The 18,611-nt window shown below is 47.5% G+C and overlaps 7 protein-coding genes across 7 annotated transcripts; 1 reads left to right on the top strand and 6 right to left on the bottom strand.

Annotated features, from left to right (window-relative positions):
- Window positions 1-225: 225 nt before the first annotated feature.
- LY89DRAFT_298335 (uncharacterized protein) lies at window positions 226-3,139 on the bottom strand. Its single transcript, XM_018206550.1, has 2 exons — window positions 2,496-3,139; window positions 226-2,446 (listed from the first exon to the last, which is right to left on the bottom strand). The coding sequence occupies exons 1-2, from the start codon at window positions 2,871-2,873 to the stop codon at window positions 365-367; spliced, it is 2,460 nt and encodes an 819-aa protein (XP_018076771.1). The 5' UTR covers window positions 2,874-3,139; the 3' UTR covers window positions 226-364.
- On the bottom strand, window positions 2,965-3,754 carry LY89DRAFT_298339 (uncharacterized protein). Its single transcript, XM_018206551.1, has one exon. The coding sequence runs from the start codon at window positions 3,542-3,544 to the stop codon at window positions 3,056-3,058; it is 489 nt and encodes a 162-aa protein (XP_018076770.1). The 5' UTR covers window positions 3,545-3,754; the 3' UTR covers window positions 2,965-3,055.
- A 2,144-nt stretch (window positions 3,755-5,898) lies between these two features.
- Window positions 5,899-8,091, bottom strand: LY89DRAFT_680557 (uncharacterized protein). Its single transcript, XM_018214100.1, has 5 exons — window positions 7,594-8,091; window positions 7,463-7,511; window positions 6,585-7,414; window positions 6,499-6,537; window positions 5,899-6,445 (listed from the first exon to the last, which is right to left on the bottom strand). Exons 1-5 carry the CDS (start codon window positions 7,967-7,969, stop codon window positions 6,045-6,047), a joined length of 1,695 nt encoding a protein of 564 aa, XP_018076769.1. The 5' UTR covers window positions 7,970-8,091; the 3' UTR covers window positions 5,899-6,044.
- A 268-nt stretch (window positions 8,092-8,359) lies between these two features.
- On the bottom strand, window positions 8,360-10,169 carry LY89DRAFT_714220 (uncharacterized protein). Its single transcript, XM_018218112.1, has 2 exons — window positions 9,751-10,169; window positions 8,360-9,695 (listed from the first exon to the last, which is right to left on the bottom strand). Exons 1-2 carry the CDS (start codon window positions 10,101-10,103, stop codon window positions 8,579-8,581), a joined length of 1,470 nt encoding a protein of 489 aa, XP_018076768.1. The 5' UTR covers window positions 10,104-10,169; the 3' UTR covers window positions 8,360-8,578.
- On the top strand, window positions 9,940-10,996 carry LY89DRAFT_680555 (U6 snRNA-associated Sm-like protein LSm6). The gene is made up of 2 exons (XM_018214099.1): window positions 9,940-10,523; window positions 10,571-10,996. Exons 1-2 carry the CDS (start codon window positions 10,412-10,414, stop codon window positions 10,705-10,707), a joined length of 249 nt encoding a protein of 82 aa, XP_018076767.1. The 5' UTR covers window positions 9,940-10,411; the 3' UTR covers window positions 10,708-10,996.
- LY89DRAFT_636425 (methyltransferase) lies at window positions 10,837-11,999 on the bottom strand. Its single transcript, XM_018211488.1, has 4 exons — window positions 11,570-11,999; window positions 11,498-11,508; window positions 11,367-11,452; window positions 10,837-11,319 (listed from the first exon to the last, which is right to left on the bottom strand). Exons 1-4 carry the CDS (start codon window positions 11,924-11,926, stop codon window positions 10,901-10,903), a joined length of 873 nt encoding a protein of 290 aa, XP_018076766.1. The 5' UTR covers window positions 11,927-11,999; the 3' UTR covers window positions 10,837-10,900.
- A 248-nt stretch (window positions 12,000-12,247) lies between these two features.
- LY89DRAFT_777530 (phosphatidylinositol 4-kinase-like protein) lies at window positions 12,248-18,538 on the bottom strand. The gene is made up of 8 exons (XM_018222147.1): window positions 18,489-18,538; window positions 18,249-18,438; window positions 16,582-18,195; window positions 14,832-16,531; window positions 14,160-14,784; window positions 13,907-14,113; window positions 13,574-13,861; window positions 12,248-13,527 (listed from the first exon to the last, which is right to left on the bottom strand). Exons 1-8 carry the CDS (start codon window positions 18,494-18,496, stop codon window positions 12,334-12,336), a joined length of 5,826 nt encoding a protein of 1,941 aa, XP_018076765.1. The 5' UTR covers window positions 18,497-18,538; the 3' UTR covers window positions 12,248-12,333.
- Window positions 18,539-18,611: the final 73 nt, after the last annotated feature.

Here is an 18,611-nt window from a genome sequence, read left to right as displayed (position 1 = left end):
TTTTGTTATTGTCCATCGTCTTCTGTCTTTTGTGGAGAGAAATTGCTCTATGATTATTGAGGTGTTAAATATTGTAGACCATGTGCAATCAGCTGCCGCTTGAGCTGTGCAGTCGCGTAGCGCTTGACCTTTGACTTTCGAAGGACTTGTCATGATTGGCGGGCAGCGTGTCTTCGGATTCAAGCAGCAAAGTCAAGGATACTAGAAGTCACAGGCAAAGTCAAACCCGAGTCTGATCGGTCAAGTGAATTATATTACTACAAAGCCTTCGTAACATGAGCTTCAAAGCCAGAATCCAAAGCTCTTTAAACGCCTCTATGCAAATGCTACCATATAATCTTTTTCATCATCTATGAACCACGCGCTATGCGAAGTGCAACATCTCCCTCAATCCGCCATTATTATCTTTATCTTTCTTGATTCGCCACACGGATTTCTTCTTCTCTCTCTTCTTTGCCATTTCCTCCCAACCTTCTTCGTCGTCTTCATCAGAAACATTGCCTGACTTGTTGATTGCTCTGATGGTCGTGGAAGCGTTCTTGGTGTCCCAGTTTTGAAGAGCACCGGACATCATGGACGATGTCCTGCCCTTATTTTCGTTGGTTACTGGAGCTTGTGAGACTGGTCTGTACCTGCCAGGAAGGCCAACATTGCTTCGCTCAGAGGGTGCTATAGACGGAGCATAGCCGTTGCCTTGCGCATGAATGGATGGAGCATACAAGCTTCCTGGTTTATTCTGCATCCATGGCGCTGTGTTGGGCTCCAACATTGTCATTGCTCGTTGATGCTGAGGAGGAGCCGGGCGAAGTTGATGAGCACTACCTGGTCGTGGCATGTCACCCATGGACGCATGTGGCATATGTCCATTCTGTTGAGCTCCGCCGCCTGTCATCATCTGCATGAATTGCATCTGCATTTGCATGAACTGCTGCATCTGTTGCGTCATTTGAATCTGAGCTTGGTCTCCTGGGGTCAACATCATTGGAATAATCGGACCCATAGGACCCATAGGGCCCATGGGCATACCTCCACCCATGCCATTGTACATGCTACCACCCATCTGAGGTGGTTGCATACCCATGCCGTTCATGCATGGAGGCTGTGATGGTCCATATTCGCCTTGCATATTTGGACTGCCTCTTCTCATCGCTCTAGATCTCTCTTCAGATGCTATAACACCGACCAAGCCACCAGGAGGTAGACCTCTGGACGGCGCTCCACTGACGGAGCCCGATCCACCACCGAAAGACAAAGACTCCCGATGCATGGGATTGACGACACTGGCCCCAAAATAAGGGTCTTGTGGCAGATTCCTGGCAAACACAGGGAGATTGTTACCGCTACCTACAACACCACCAGCAGTCGATCCAGCTGAAGAGCGCAGGTTCGGATTGGAGCCCATACTTCGCATTGGTGGTTTGTTCTTGCTCGGGAAACCGTGTGCTTGCAAGATCGCTAACGGGACCTCCTCGTCCTCCTCTTCGGCCTCTTCGGATGACTTTCCTGACATTGCGAGGTTTGGACTGCTTTGTGTCGCAAACATACTGGGTCGAGAAGCTGCAGAAGGTGCCTCGCCTGTTACTTTCATCATCTGCTGTCGATAAACAGCCATGTGTGCTTCTTGTTTTCTTCGCTGCTTTGCCGCCTGCTTCGCCTTTTCGGCATCATCTTCGTCATCATCATATGTCTCATCTTCGTTATCCTCTTCTTTGTCTTTCGATTGCCCTCCTACACTCTTAAGTCGTTCTTGATCCTGCTTGTATCGCTCGAATTGTGCAGGCGTCATGACCTTGTTCTGCGGTGGAGTATTTGTTGCTGGTGTAGTCCAAGACTTCTTCATCTGGTAACGATTGGCAACATTGGCGGCGGCAGCAATTTGCGTATCGAACAAGTTGTCCTCGTCAGGTTTCTGCTCTGCTTTCTTTGCCCGTGGGGTTGTTTCTGTGGAAGGAGTTCTCCAGCTTGAATACGTGGTCGGCTCGTCCATTTTAGAATATGGAGAAGTCGAGGGGACTAGCCAACTATCGCGAGCCCTGTGTCCGGGATCATTAAGTTGTCGAGCCGCATTTATAGACTCTCGCAGAAGCCTGGCATCCTCATCTACAGATTCGTTGTATTCCAACGTAGATTGACGCTTAGGTTCCATAACCGCACTGCTCCGTCTTAAACCATTGTTAGCCAAACCGCCTGGTCGTGGCCTCGCGAAACTATTCGGAGATTCTATGTAAGCTCGGCCGTGTTGAGGCACTGGGGGAGGAGGCGTTTCGTTTCGGGGAGCGAATGGGGGCGGACTAGAGCTTGAGATTAGGCCATCCCGAGAATGCTGACTGCTCCAGGAATAGGGCGAAGCCTCAACTTCTCTATTTCTGTCGATGCTTAGAGCCGATGGCGGATTCAGTCGGTTGGCGGTATACGATCGATTCGCAGGTCCTGTAGGTAAAGTGTCCTGCTAAAATGTCAGAACAGAACTCAAAATCTCGGGTTCTCCGGCTTACTGGACTTTGCGACATGGCTCTATTGTTCTCGGCATCCATGACCACACTCTTTCTTTTCCCAAATCCAGAAAACATGTCTGAGAAATCTCCACCCAAGCTCAACCCGAGATCTCTATCCACAAGCTTTGGTGGGGTAGCTGTACTTGCGTAGCTGGACGCTGTGACGGCCCTTGATCTGCCACTCTGCTGTTCTTCTTCAATGGTTGGAGAAGAAGACTCCTTGGGTGGAGATGGCGGAGTCGGCTTATTTCGTCCCCAAGACAAAGTTCGGCCTGCATTTTTAAGGCTAAAGGCAGCAGTCGATTTGGGCACTGGAGGCATAGGAATATCGTTGAAGGGCTTGTCATGTGGAGATCTCCACTCCTCACGTCCATGCATATCTGCTGATGAAGGTGCCGTCGAAGCCGCACTCAACCGGGAAGAATTGTCTGTCGTAGAAGCAGTATTCGTATTGGAAGCACCACTGCCACTTTCACAAAATCAGCAATTTCTTCGTACAGTTCGCAACGAAGACGATGTATCCTTTTCTTGTCCAGTGTCATCCTCGCACCAGTTTGTGCTTACCGATTACTGCCAATGTTTTCGAACATGTTGTCGTCATCCAAATGCGACAACGGTCTCCTCCCTGGAGCTGCAATTGCCGTCTTTCCTAACTTTGCTCCTCCGTCGAAAGACTTGCTGCCGCTGTCTGGACGCTCGAAAACCTTGAATGAATGCTCTACCGGAGCCTCTGTGCCGTCCTCAAATGCATTTGCGGTCGATTTTCGCCGCCCGAAACCTTTTGGAAATTTAGGCATATAGTATATATAGGTGAAATGAGAACCAATTTCTTTCGTAGTCATACAAAAAGCTTGTTCAATTAGGAATCCAAAAATGGCAATCAAATTCGAATGCGTATAGATCTGCGAAACAGAAGGGTTGAAGAGGAAACAAAATGCCCGTATGCTGTGTTCGTAATAAAGTCGCACGAAAATGGAGAATGGTTCGTGATGGATCTCTTCTGTTGCAGAACGAAAGAAAGAGTCAGCGAACGTCAAACATTCATGCATGTATCCGACACTTGGATCTGGCGGGGGCTGTCCGAGTGGAAGTGAGCCGTGGCTGCTTGCATGCAGAGCACGATAACACTTCCTCGGGAATCTTCGTCTCAACCCAGAGTCTGGTGGTTGGGATGATTGTTGAAGACTCGCTAGCTGCAGATTGAGTGCTCCAGGTAGCAGGACAGTAGGCCGTCCATCACGCAGAAGTCATGGCGATGTCTTCCCTGATTGTTTTGTTGACAAGGCGGGTTGGGAGGCTGAAGGACGCTGATTTCGTGATCTATAAATATAGGTGGTCGAGACGCCTGCCAGCCCCCAGCCAGACCCTTCCTTGAGGAACGCGTTGGACAAAAGAGAGTCAGCACTCACCAGCCAAGACCGTAATCTGCAGTGCAGATGATTAGAGAGGATATCGACGTCGAGAGGTTCAATGTGTCGACGACGACAACGACGACGAGGGTGGAATGAAGAAAGAATTGAGACCTCGTGTTTTCCAGGCGGGCTGGAGCGTGTGCTCGATGTGACTTAGCGTCGATGTTAGTGAAAGGGGAGGCGGCTTTAATCAGCGGGCACAAAACGGACCTGACCGAATCCAGAAATATCAATCGAATTATATAAAAATTGATCAGGGTTGTCGATATTACATTACCCCGGGAAGCGAGTATTGTCTTGACGACGTTGAACTTTTCAGAGTTCGTGAAGATTTCAGTGCGATCGTTGGACAGAGTAGAAAGAAGCATATCCCCTCTTCCCGCCACTTGACAGACACCGTTTTCTAAAAAGACAGCTAAAAGTTGCAACGTCGAGCCCGTCAAAACTCTATGTTCCAAGTCTATTTTCCAAGGCAGCAATACTAAGGTTGTCGATGGCGCGAACACCGAGGCTATTGCATGATTTTCAGTCAAAGCCAAGGTTTGTACAACTTCAGATGGAGACTTTCAGGGCCCAGATAAATGGGGCATCGCCATGAATAAGTTTATTCTTGTACAAACTCTATCTGGGATGTTCTTAACGGTTTCTCAAGCTACACAGCCTTCTGAATTTATCTCTTACAGTCACCAAACATGTGGATCAAGAGAGTTAAGTATCAATTTGTTACTCGTATGGCAAATTTTTCAGCCTGCAATAAATCGAGGGTCTTTGCTCAGGGGCAGCTGCATATGACGTCCGTCTGCATTCCTGACAGGCTTTGCTCCATCAAATGTCCAGGATACGAAGCATCTTGTACGAGTTTTTGGTGGCTCTTATTGCTCCTGAAATTGCTTCATGAATCTGTCCCGCCCGCAGACATTTCAATTGTAACTCTTTGACAAATCTTGGTTCTCTATTACCAATTCTGCAAGTTCAATAGCCAAAGATGCAGCCCCCAGAGGTCACAGCATCAAGGTGCAGAATGGATGTTCCCCTCAAAAAGCAATAACCATGAATCGGCCCACGTGCATGGTAACCCCAGGCGCCTTCATGCCGGCCCCTGAAGAGCTGGCAATTCAGCAGCCGGCGTTCCTTGACCGCTGATCTCAGCCACCCAAGCCTTGACGAACCGCTGGACACTCTCCTGAACGGGACGAGTCTCTCAAGACAACAGAACACGGTCTAAACCATTCCTTTCACCAGAGACCACATTTCACATCACACATCATCATCATATCATCACGTCAAAGTAATAATCTCCCACAAGCCACACTGGCAGATCAAGATCTTAAAAAATCTAAGCTTACACCATTGACAAAAAACTTCCCGAGGCCCGGCCTCCCGAAATGAGCTCTCATCTCTCTTCCAACTTCCCAACCCTAAAGCATCCATTTCTTGCGAACCTGCCTTCCCAAAACAGCTCATACGCCATACCAGAAAAGTTTAACCAACACATCAAAAATAGTCTCGCAAGCAGGCGTACGTGCATGCATACTTTTTTCTCATTCGCCAATGCGGCAACAATTCAGAGACACAGATCGACCACTGAGAAAATGTTGTTTGGCAGATTACCGATGCAGGATATTGCTTCTGGGGAAGGATTTCGTGTCCCTGCGTGCGCCGAGATGGCGTTGAGAAACATAATTGTTTCATAAGTTCGCTTTTCCGTCCTATTTTTGTTGTTGGCTTGAATGTGAGTAGAGTTTTGTTGGTGTGAGTATGAGACCAATGATCCAGGTCGAGGACAAGGGGATCTCTTCCAAGTCATATGGGTCACCGAGAGGACGTCAACTCAGTTTGGACTGTGAATTAGGCCAACACATGCTCGAAACCATGCCAATGCATGTTATGCAACCGAGTCAAAGGCCTCCCGGAAGTTTAAGTGACGATCGAGGACATGTTGTTCACGAATTCTAAGACATTCTGGTGGCTTGTGAAGAAAAGTAGCGACGCGTAATGATTGGTATCTCTAATTCAACATGAGACATAACAAGAACACTTTTCGTATCTACTGGCAATGAACAGCACAGCACCATGGCCCAACTCCAAACCCCATGATCGATACAGAGTGACCCATGCTGGTCGTTGTTATCAAAATCTACTCTGATTGTTGTTGCATATGCGTGGGCAAGTTCCAAGAAGCGTAGTCCAAATGAACAAAAGCACGGTCTACAGTCGGGACAGATTCCAAGACATACTGTAACGACTCGCCCAGGTCGTGGCTGTCCCTCAGGCTCATATTCTCGTCCAACACAACATCTACTTCGACATTGAGTTTGTCACCTGCATGGTAGGCTTGCAAGCCCTGGATCTGCTTGACTGTTTTCGCGAAACGCATGGTGAGATAAAGGAGGACGTTCCGTTGATCCGCGGTGGCGGCAGCTCCGGTCAAGTTGCGGATATGTTCACTGGACACCCCAGCCCAATTAAAGATGACAAACAATGAGAGGAGAAGACCACCGAGGGCATCAAGCCACCACAGCTTTGCGTAGAAGCCGACTAAACTCAAATCAACAAAAGCCTTTGCATCCACATGCTCAATTTTGACGTACCTAATGGAAATATGATACTGAATATGTTAAAGATAACGTCTGGTAGTGTCAGTAAAGACGCTCAAGGCTACATGAATATCACTAACCTGTAAATGCATCGGCAGCTAAAGCCTGAACACTGGAATTCTTAACAAGTCGACACCAGAACCAACACAAGCCTTTGATGACGACCGTGCTTGACATGATGATAATGGCTGGTAGAGTGAGTTCAATGATTGAATGGTCCCCTGAGTTCAGCCTGCTCAAGCATTCCAAGGCGACTTGGAAAAATGATGTGACCATAATGACAGCAAAGACTAAAACACCAATTGGTTCTAGGCGTCTCCGGCCAACAGGATACAAATACTGGTCTTGCCTCTCTATCATTCGTGTTGTTGTCCAAACAATAGCCGTGGATAGAAAGTCCAGCGCTGCGTCGACTAAGCTTGCAAGCACTGATAGAGAGCTCGTAAGGACAATGACGGCAATCTTGCCAGCCAAAAGAATAGCATTAGCTGCCAGATTGATATATATTGCCACTTGCACAATGGCATCACCACTTTCGACACTGTCGTCCTCGAAACCAGGGATTTCAGGTTTTGGTCCATCCTCGCCGTCCTCTTCTACACCGAGAAGAGGGGACAACTCATTGGAAATCTTATATATGTCTCGTGGGGTTCGTTTGACCTTCTTGGTCACTGTCCCATCGCCATTTGCTGGTTTGAGAGTCAGGTCTGACTCCGAACCAGGGGTCCTTGGCTCTTCGGTGATGGTAGGCGGCACTTCAACACTGTCCCGCAGCCCGGCTGTACTTGGTCCACTACTTGGAAGATCATTGTACTCGTTCAAGAGATCGTGAGGAAGAGACGAGTCTAGCAGACGGTCGATGTAGATATATTGTTGGACAAGGCTATTCGTTCGTTCGTAGTACTCGCGTCTGTACAATTAGCCAAATGCAGTAGAGCAGCAAGGGGGTTTGTCCTACAATGGCTTTTTCATCTGCTTCAAATCGTCCTCCGCCTTCCAATATCTTTCTATAAGAGATCAGCCTGCACTATGCTCATCTCACCATCGACTGGATCGTGAGCATCCCAACGTTGGGAGCTTCGTGCTTACCCCATTTATATCTTGGGTTGCTGTTTCCAATGAGCCGCTGGCTGCGCATCTGAGGTCCATTGAGTATAACGCTCATCCGCCTCTCTTCGCTACGGCGGAATTCGTCGCCATCCTCGAAATCTCTCGACTCTCTTCGGGTTCGCTCAAACGGATTGGGATCTTCTTCCTCTGGAGTGTCTCTGCCACCACGAAAGGACGATGCTCGGCGATGAAGATTGCTCAGAGAGGCATGAGAACGACTTTTGATTAGGTTTGTCAAAGTGCCTGAACCGTGAAGTGCCATTAGATTGGGCTCATCGCTGCTTAGTGATATCCAGCCCCGTGGTCGAGGTATCCTCCCGAATTGAGGCGGGGATTTCGAGAGATTCTCTGCCATTGTGAAAGAATAGATCTCAATTCGAATCGGATAATCTCCTTGAATAGGTCAGGTGAGGGTGCTAACTCATAATGGGCATTTCATTATGCGAAGTTTGTTTGCCATGCCAAGCATCCCACGCAGTTTTACTTTCAAAGACGCGCTTTCCTGTTTGCAAGGTCAAGCTCTTATCAACCGAGGTGCGCCTCATCGTCACTGAATTTCTCCAGACGATAATCCCTGCAGAAGGATCAGAGCAAATCATCTGAAGTAGACGAAATTAAAATACTCATACATGTGTAAAGGACCCCACGCTGTATATAATTCCATCAATGTTGCAGGATTGCGGGGAAAAGTATGCATTAGAAATGTAACTAACAAGAGTATTATGTACAATCATCGTCTGAAGGTATCAATTTCATCAGTATTGAATTCATGTATCTTCTACAATAGGACCCGGAAGTCCATGTGTTCCAATAATTATATTTACTAGTTTTTTATTCCATTCCTGGATCAGAACAAATAGCCACGCCATTCTCCAATTTTATAACATCCATTCCGGATCCGAGGTATTTTTCTATAAAAAAACCGATGCACTCCAGGAACGCCAACTCAGCCAGATACTAAGGATCACCGTACATGAACTTCAACAGTATCCATGTCACCCAAGTCGGTATCCCCAACCGTGTCAGAAGGCTCCAATTTATCCCCGTCGAAATATAAAGTGACTGTCTTCTCGTCAGGTATATTGTATGCTCCTCTGAAAGCTTCCACCATTCTCTCGATCGGGGTGGATGATTTGACCATAAGTTTGTAATCCGGTAAATCCTTGGACTTGAAGATGAGCTTAGTCTTGTTTGCTTTTGCTTGTGCCTGCTCTTCAATCTCGTCGACATCAGTCAAACCTAGCTCCTTCTGTTTCTTAGCTGCTTGTCTCTTTTGATAGACATCGAATGCATCGGGTGTCCAGGCTTCCAGATGGATTCGGCCATCCGAGTCCATTCCATTACCACTTGAAACGAGATTTCCAAGGGCGTCAACCTTCAGTCCAAGGCCGGTACATGTTGTGTAGTCGAAAACACGAATGGACTTCCAGGTGAGGAACACAATATCTCTGAAGCCGGGCCCCATAGGTTCACCATCTATGGTTTGTCGATCACACCATGCAAATCGGACATCTTCTAGCTTCTGCGATATTTTCCTCTTAACTCTGAGTGGAGTTGTACCTTCCATCATGGAAGTAATAAAAATTTCGACCGAAGGGTCTAAATTGGCTGGGCCAGATCCTATTTCGAAAATGTCATCCAGTTCATCTACCCTACTTTGTGTGGGAGCATGGTTTCGCTCTCCGAATACCTTCAAGGATTTCGATGCCTCTTCTGCTTTCAGTCTTGCTCGCTCCTTGGCTGCTGCCACCAACTCGGGATATTCTTCATCGGAAAGTGGATCATCATCTACAACAATTGGTTTTGTAGTCCTCGGAGGTTGGGGAAGATCGTCATCGTCGCTGTCGTCCAGATTAACGGGCTGTCTTCGAACAGGTAATACAGCTCTCTTTGGGCTCTCATCTTCGCTATCACTGAGTGTAATGCAACCCGTGGATACTGCAGACTTCGGCGACTGTAGTTTGCGTGCATTGATCTCCTTGTTATATCTAGCAGATAGTGAAGTCGGAGAGCCTTGAACGTGGTGGGTATCCGAGCCTTGCCGTGAACGTCGACTTCCAGGTGATGAATGTGAGGATTGTCTGTTCTGCAGTTTAGCCCTTGAATCTCTAGAGATTGTAAAGTGAGCAGTCTTACCTGCGAGTCCGGGAACTACTCTCGGCGTCGTGGTTTGGAGACTCGTCTGAGGAGTAAATGTTGTGACCCTTTCCTTGTGCAGACAGCCGTCTTCTCTTGTCTTCAGGTGGTGTGATTTCACTAATCTCTGCACTCGTCGAGGATCTCTTGCGTTCCAACTTCATAAGTCTTCTCTGCCTTTTGCGCTCCTCGTCGGCCAAAATTTGCGGATGTAACTCTTTTGCACGGCTGAAGAGATCCATAGGTTCTGCAGGAGCAGCAACTTTCGCTATTGCTGCTGAACTAAAGAATGATCTTTTCTTTGGAGGCGGGGGAGCCGCCTGAGGCATCTCATCTTCAAATGGATCGTCCATGGCGAAAGATCAGGAGTAATGTGCAAGACGGATGCGACGCGGTTGAATTTGTGGGGTAGAACGCAATCGTGAATTTAAGTGCAAGGCTGTGAGATGTGCCGCTAGTGATTTCCTGGATCTAGGTTTATATTGTACCGACAGAACCTACAACATTGAACCATTCACCTTGGGAATAAATCCTAATCCGCTCCGATATTCAACGGCACTTCTGATTTACTTGTGAAGGACGAGCATTCTCCTGACTGCTACCCAAAAGAAGTTGCCCAGCCACCCCGCAGTCTTCCTTGGCGACAGAACACCTCACCACCATGGAGAACGGCAACACCACACAAGCTGAGGGTAAGGACCCGTCAGCATTCCTGAGTCAAATCATCGGAAACTCAGTGACTGTAAAACTGAACAGCGGAGTGATCTACAAAGGTTGGTTTAAAGGAGCTCTTGGTGGACGTTTATTAACCATTGCTTAGGAGAATTGCAAAGTGTTGATGGCTACATGAATCTGGCGCTCGAGAAATGCGAGGAACATATCGATGGGGCGAAGAAGAGGTGCTACGGGGATGCTTTCCTGCGAGGCAATAATGTCATGTACATCTCGGCGGACTGATTGTGGACGCCCAGATCTGGAAACACACCATACCTTGGTGGGAATCTAGGACTCGTTTGTGCATCATTCCAGGCGTTGGGGTATACCAACAGTTTATGCTGAAGAAGAGGAAGAGCGGTGCTTAGAGTAGGGGGACGATGCCAGTACTGTTCTATTGCGTCGCAAATTACGAAAACTACCAATGAAAGGAGACTCAGATTCGAGACGTCCAACAAAGATACGTAACGCCATGCAAAGCTATCTCTCCATTCTCGTTTCGTTCTGTGTCTCCTTCTTTCAGCACAGTGAAGACCTGCTTCCGAATCTCTTCTCTTTTCTCTTCAGATAGATTTGCAACTTGTGACAGGGTTGTGTATCTTCCCCATATAGCTTCTTCAGACATATAGACAGTCCACTGGACAGTCTCCTCTCCCAGTGGAAGTGAGAATGTCGGGAAGTTGTGTGTAAAAGTATCTTTGAGGGTTTGAAGTGGAGTCGTATCTTGCTGGTTGTCAAATACTTCCTTCCATTTCATATTTCTGAATCGAGGGTGACCATCCTCGAGGTTAAAAACAATCTCTTTCAGCTTCTGCTCCCAAGTTGTTGCAGATGGCCACTCTCTCGGGGAATTATCTGTGATATCAGCTACAGCATAGGCAAACGAGGAAGGGCGGCCGAACAAGCTTCGAGGTTCCAAATCATCCCAAATTTAGCTCCTGGTCTCAGAACTCTGTGAATCTCCTTCAATGAATCTTCCGTAGCAAACCTTCCAGTATGAGCCTAATTCTGCGTGTGATTGGTAATAACTGACCAGTGGAATGCCTGTGATTGACGCACGTGATTAGTATACTTTCCTATCGTTCAAGTCACAGATAATAGGTACCTGTGCAGCAACGAGAGCATCTCCCCAGCCTTCTTCAACCGGCATAGAAGCGGCATGCCCATCTAACACCTTCACCCTCGAACCTAGATTCTTCTTGACAAGCTCCTCCCTCATCTCAGCATGTGGCTCGACAGCCAGAATATCGAAATTCTCTGGCCTAGCAGCCAAGAGCTGTGTAAACTTCCCAGTTCCACAAGCAAGGTCGATAACTTGTGCATTGGTGTCATCTGCAACTCCGAGATGTGTAAGAAGCTTCTCCACAGCTTCCGCTGGGTAAGTGGGTCTATGAGCATCGTAATTGGCAGCGTTCTTGAAGCCGCTGGCTGCTTTGCTGTTTAGATTGAAAGAAGTAGCCATTCCTCTCTGAAGTTGACTGGACACTTGTTTTGTCTTGACTTCCGCAATGTCACTCCTCCGAGCTCTACCTAGGTATGCAAAGCATTTCTAGCCATACGTCAACCGTGGCGAAATCGGCAGGAACTATTCATCCGGACGTTTAGCGACAACCACTCACATTTATCTAGCTCTTTCAATATATTAGGTTCGCAGAGCCAACGAGACCTCGTTAGAGGTACGCACTCAAGATTCGATCGAGTGTTAATGAACGTCACGATATATCACGTCAATTGAATTCTGACATCGTAAGATCTTCCGTTGCACGCGAGCTTGTAATATCATGGTAGTCAATTAATTAGAATTAGTTCATTGTCTGAGAGCTTAGATCAGGTCTATACCGAGTTCGTCCTATTCTCGACTTTACTTATCTAGTATGGAATACCATTTGTCAATGCTTGAAAGCCGTCATAAACACCGGTAGAGTAGCTAGAATAGCTCCTCTTGATCAGGCCTTTGACAAACTCGGCTGCCTCCCTTTCACTCTTCTCGAGAACGAATCGCTCTTTGAAGTGCTGAAGAGTCTCGGGCTTGAAGCATGGCAAGCCCGAATCTAACATAAGTAAGACAAGTTGTGAGAGCTTCTCTGTATATGGTCGAGATGCCAAGAACGCCTTGACGCAAAGCTCTTCAAACCATTTGAAAGCTTGGTGATCCGTGCTACCTCCCATGACGGCCATCATTTCTTGTGTAAGCTTGAACGGAGCTCTTTCAAATTTCACTCCACCAGGAGCAATGTCAAAGCAGAATCCAAAGTCGATGTGGAGAATATGCCCAGCACCATCGATCATGATATTGCCATTGTGTCGATCCTTGAACTGCAAGAGGAACGAGATGATAGAGTAGGCTGCCATGCTCTTAACGAAGTTACTTCGAGCTTCTTGAAATCTTAATGAGTCTTCGTTGCCGTACTTGGAAATGAAGTAATCATAAAGCCCGTTAACCGCCTCTCTTCCAAGCATGTCGCGGGAGATTGAGTTAGGCAAGACATCAATAACACCACAGCCAGGAGCAGTTGCTGTGACACGATATGGAAAGACATAGACATCAAGGCCCACGTCGTTGAATATGCCTCGGAATGCAGCGATCATCTGGAGGGCAAGAACATCTTGTCTGCAGTCATCGCCCACTTTGAAAATTGCCGACTGCCATATTTCAATAGTGTTCTCCTGGGGTACTGCCGCGTTCTGGTTCGTTTCTTCAAGCATTTCGTCTGTCCCCTCCATCTCACCCTTGTTCTTCTTGATTCGGAAGGTGGCCATGTAAGGTGCTTTGGCATGACTTTGAAGCGGCTTTCCGGACTTACGATCAATTCCAATGACGACTCCATCCGGATTACTTGGCAAGTAAACACCAACTTCAACTTTGATCTTTCGCAATTCTTCTTCGATCTTTTGCTTCTTTTCGGGTTTGGGTCGTTTGATGTAAGGCTTCAACTTTCCAGAAATGCTTGTGACCTCCTCGAAAAAGGAGAACTCTCGCTCGTAAAAAGCTTTGTCCACTCCGGAGAATGACTCGATCATTCTGTCTGTGACATGATCAAGTGTTGGTTTGATTGCATCAGGCTAAGGTTGTTAGTCACAGTTTGAAGTTCACTGCGTTCTCACTTACAATCGCAGAGGCATCATCCTTGTAAGCATTGGCTTTCATATTCCATATAATCTGGTGGGCAAAGAGTTGTGAGAATTTAGCTGTCTCCACAATATATCTTTCCACATAGCCTAGGGCGTCATAACGTAAGGTCTGCACGATCTGCGGGACGTAAAAGAACGTAACGTCTACTGCATGGCTTTCCAAAGCCCGCATAGCATATTGTAACATGAAGGGATGGTTTCGATAGGCGGGTAAGAAGTAAGTGACGGCAGTGATTGGATTGACCGGAGCCCAATAAAGAAGATACTGTGGAAATTAACGCTAGCACCACATCTTGAAAGTTGAACTAACCTTCAATTGAAAGGACACATCATTTGGCAGCGCTTCTCCAAGTAATACCGGTAATGCTTCAGATTCAGCAAGGGCTTTGTCGGGAAAGTTGAGCAAAAGCCATCGGATTTCCTTGTGAAGTCTCGGGGACGAAAATCTCGAGATCAATTGTATGGCTAATGAGGGACTTTCAGTCCAGGCAGTCCTTACGAGACCGAGTATGGTAGCCTGGGCCGATCAGATAAAAGCAAAAACAATAGTGGGGGCTACATACCTCAGCAGGACCTTTTGAGCCTGTAGCTGGACTGTACATATCCCTGGGCTCACTCAACGGATAAAGCCATACTGACAATCTCACTTGCTCGCTCTCTATCAGCGCCTGGAGGAGTGCTTCTTTTGCCTGCAGTGATTTTATGAGGCTAGTCTGCTTTTCTCCTATCATTTGAACGTTCTTCAAGGCACCGGCCACGTCTGTTAGTAAACGTGTTTCAGCTTTCAGTTGCAGTCGATTTCCTCCAAAGGACCAGCATGGTGCAAAAGAGAACCAGCTGAGGGCTGCTGATAGAATTCGATCCTTCAGAAAGCATCTTGCACTGAAGCTTAGCCCGATGCTGTGCCTGAGCACTTTCAAGGCAAACAAGATGATCTGAAATCTGATCTCTCGAGCGAGAGGGTGACCAGTAGCGTGTTTGAGCCCATTAAGAGTGACGTTTAGTAATCTTAGAAACACTTTCTCTGTGTTTGGGCTGCCAAGTCGAGTAGCGTTGAAATGGCTGCTCAGGAATTGCAAGAGACGTGAGTGTGGTGCAAGTAAATTATGTGCTACCTGTTGTCGTTTTGACAACACAGCTCTGTCACTTGGTGCGAACTCCTCCTTGATATAGAAAGGATCAGGGTGCCTAGGTACGTCAGCATTTGCGGGCAAGACAACTAAAATAGAACTCACAAGAATTTGTTGTTGAAGATGCCGAGTCTCCTATGAACTGTGGATTCCCATTGCTGTGCCACCTCGACTAGGATACGAGGCTCCATTCTTGGATTCTCGTTGATGACGCCAAGCCAGAGAGAGATACCTAGCTTGATAGACTGCTTTGTGAAGATGGAGAATGGAATCGCAACAAGATAATGGACTATTGCACACTCGTCGTTCTTGGTTCGACAGAGAAGAGCCGCTGCTCGTCTTAGAATATCTCGGAGCTCACCAATAGGTATATACTTATGCTGAGAAGTACGGGCTTGAAGGTGTGTTAAGACTGTGATCGCGTCTTCGAAGTCTTTTTCCCCCTTAGAGGCAACAGATTGGCGTCCATTATCAAGGTGCATGAATTGCAGCCATTCTGCATCGTGGTCAGGGAGGGCCTCAGCGTATCGATACTCTTGCCGAGTTGTATACTGAGCCACGAAGTCCGATGCTGTGTTGATATTGCAGTCTCCGTGGCGATCAATAGCTCCAAGTCTCTGATCAGTGCTTGGGATGAAGGCTCCCATTTCCGACGCAAACGATCGACCAAGAGAGATATGTCCATAAGCACCATCGTCATCATAATCCGAAAGATATGTCTGGAGAAGACCTTTGACGTCTAGTGGAGCTATGTTGATGACAGAAGTCACCCAGGCTTTAGCTCGTCTATACAAGCTATTAAGCGTACGACGGCGAAGCTCGAAATCGTCAGATAACTCGATGGCGACCCCACCTCTGCTAGACACAAAGGATGATTTCCATTCATACTCATCAGTCTCCGCTTCAAGACAACTACTCCACATCAGTGTGAGGAGTTCAAGTAATGCAAAGAGCGACGACTTTTGACATAGTGCAGACGGGATATCACGAATTATCCTTTCAGCGCAAGTAACAGCTGCTTGCTGAACCCTCTCGATACGGTAGCAGCATCCACTAAAAATCACCGCGAGTTGCTTCGCAACATAAGGGGCTGTAAATGTGCGGTTCGCTCCTACCAAAGTCTTTCGTAGATAGGTATCCATAACGGCGTTCATAACAGACTCCATGCAGCTGCTCATGTCTCCTCTCCGCATACTAGGTTCCAAGAAATACGTCAGAGCTTTGGTGCAGTCCCCTGAATCCGCTCGTAAGGTTTCGACCAGGTATGCTGCATGCAAGAATATGACTTTTCGATAGCTCAAGCCTCTGATTTCTGACGCTCTTGAGGGCAATAGGGCAGTAAGTCGCTTCTTCTGGGTAGCTTCGTGGTCAGAACTCATGCCACGACGAAGGACGGTGTTCAGTTCGATGTCGCTCTCTACTTGTTCTCCACGTTGTTCCGCTACCAATGGGGTCGAATGTATAGCGATAAGGCGCATCTCGTTCAGGAATTGCTTTCCACGGTCGGTATTAGTGCAAAAACCATGGACAACCATGTTAAACCAGGCATCACGGATGAGGGATTGTGTGTCTTCACTAATTTCTGGCTCGGAAGCAAGATCATTACTCGACATCAGGACTGCAAGTGGTTGCAGTAGTTGTCCAATTTCCTTGGCTGCAACTTCGACATCAGCTTCTCGTGTATTTTGTGCTTGATGTACATCTCCTAGGCTGATAATTGACTCGAGAAGATGTTCGAAATAGATCTCATACAGTGGTGATTCTTTACCGAGGCTTGAGGAAAGGAAATCGCGGCCTCTCAGAACCTGAATTTGTTAATCCGTGAGACCTCGTACTAAGTCAAGACTGCACTCACTGCAAGTAACAATGCCTCGTTGTTATGCACCACGCCCTCATGGCAGATCCTGGAATAAAGCTTCAACAGAGAGCGGAATTCGACAGCACCTCCACTTAGAGCAAGCCTTGTTGCTTCAGCGACGATGCGAGCATCTATCGTTCGACTAACTTTGTCGATCTTTTGAAGTAGCATCGACTGCGCTAAAGCTGTGATCTTTGGGTCATTACAAGCAGTTGCAATGCCACAGATGGCCAGAACCACGTTTCCATATACCACGGATGTCTCTTCTTCGCCACTGATGGTCAGTGATATTGAGCTACCAGTGGACTGCTTGCCGTCGTAAAACTTAGAGTTAGTGCTGCCATCAAGAGCTAATTCATTATTTACTCCAAGAGCTCGTTCCGATCCAGAGCTAAGAACATTTCCAAGGGTATACAAGGTAGTGATAATTGCATCCTGCGATAGTATTTGCAACACAAATGCTAAGGAATTTGAGGCCACTGAAATGGTCTGCCCTCGAGAGCCACCTTGCACGATGAAGCGTGGTAATAGCCGGCTGACGTTCGGAGCAAAACTTGGTGATAGTTTGCATATCACAGCCATGGACCTGAGCACAACACTAGCAAGTGTCTCATCAGCCATTTGCACGGAGTCTGCGAGAGCGTCCTCTAGCCAGGACATCAAAGTATCAGAATCAGCTGCATCCTCGTTGAGCATAGCACAATTCAGATAACTTGTAAGTGCGCCAGCTTTGACGGAAAAGGCCAGCCGTTGTTGCCAAGCGGATCCAAGGCGAAGATAGTCCGCCCCGTCTTCAAGAAGACTCATTTCGTCAGCCGCAATATCAGCCATGGTCTCAAGAGTGGCAAAGTCTACTTCTCCAGTTCGAGGTGATCCAGGCCTTGACAAACCGGCCCCAGACATATGCAAGTCCAAGATATCACTACCCCTCAGCACCTCAATATCAGCAACTAAGAGCGACGAGCCTGCAACCAACAGCCACATGAAGCTTCTCTGGAGTAACATAGCCCCAAGAGGACGGCCAATGGCTGAGTAAAGGCGTACATATCGCTTCCATTCTTTCAGGTGGTTGTTTTGAAGATGCGAGTTCCGAATGGTTGAGAAAGCAGTTTCAACTGCCACTAAGTATCCCTCGGATAAGATTGCCTGGATTCGTTCGATCAAACCTAGTCTTTCCGGCGCACTCCAAAAGTTGGCATATGTTGCAGCCGCATCGAGGAAGCCTAATATTGATATAGTGATTGTTGCAAGACGAAGAGCTTCCTCCAATTCGCTTGCGGTGCCTTCAAAGTTCACTCCTTGGGACGAGGATGCTGCCTCTGCCGCATCCAAACAATTATCAAGATATGCCCAGAGTTTTTCTGAGACCGATTCTCTAAGAAACTCATGGCTTATACCCAGCGACAGCAGAGCCGTAGTGAGGTTATAAGCCAGAGCTTCGATTGGGCGGGGTTCGATTTCGCGGAAGAATGGAGATGGTACGAAAGGCTGTTCATGAGCTTCCAGCATGTATGGAGAAAGCTGCTCAGCCAATTTACTCGCACTGCTGGCTTCCTGGAGCAGCGGTGCAGCTTTGCAAAGGGCTAAGAGCACCTCAAACTCCTTAATGTTCTAAACTCCTAATCAGCCTCTCTCTCTTAACAGGAGTATATCATGTCCCATACCATGGGCGATCGCCGCGCCGACGCCGTGCTTGCAGAGGTATATCCGTTCGATTTGCCATATGTATTGCCATAATTCGGGCAGCCTCTCGAAAGTCGGTCCAGGTCTGAGCCATCAAAGGTTGTTGCTGATGACGTCGCAGAGAGCGCTGCGATCTTTTGAAGTGCCTTCCGGCGGATGTTTCTAGATAAACTTGAGCAATATCAGCAGCGATCAATCGAAGGATTCGAACATAATCTTACTTATCCATAGCTGTCTCCGAGAATTTGAGATTCGCGTTCTCCCAGTATCCTTCACCAGGGTTTCGGAGAAGCAAGCTACCCCTGTCGCGCTAAGATCCGAGTTGAGGCTGCAGCGAGACGCGT

The sequence above is a fragment of the Mollisia scopiformis genome, assembly GCF_001500285.1.
Source record: "Mollisia scopiformis unplaced genomic scaffold LY89scaffold_3, whole genome shotgun sequence".
Lineage (NCBI taxonomy): Eukaryota > Fungi > Ascomycota > Leotiomycetes > Helotiales > Mollisiaceae > Mollisia > Mollisia scopiformis.
The sequence above is the reverse complement of the archived record's forward strand: the minus strand, read 5'-3'. Positions and strand labels throughout refer to the sequence as shown.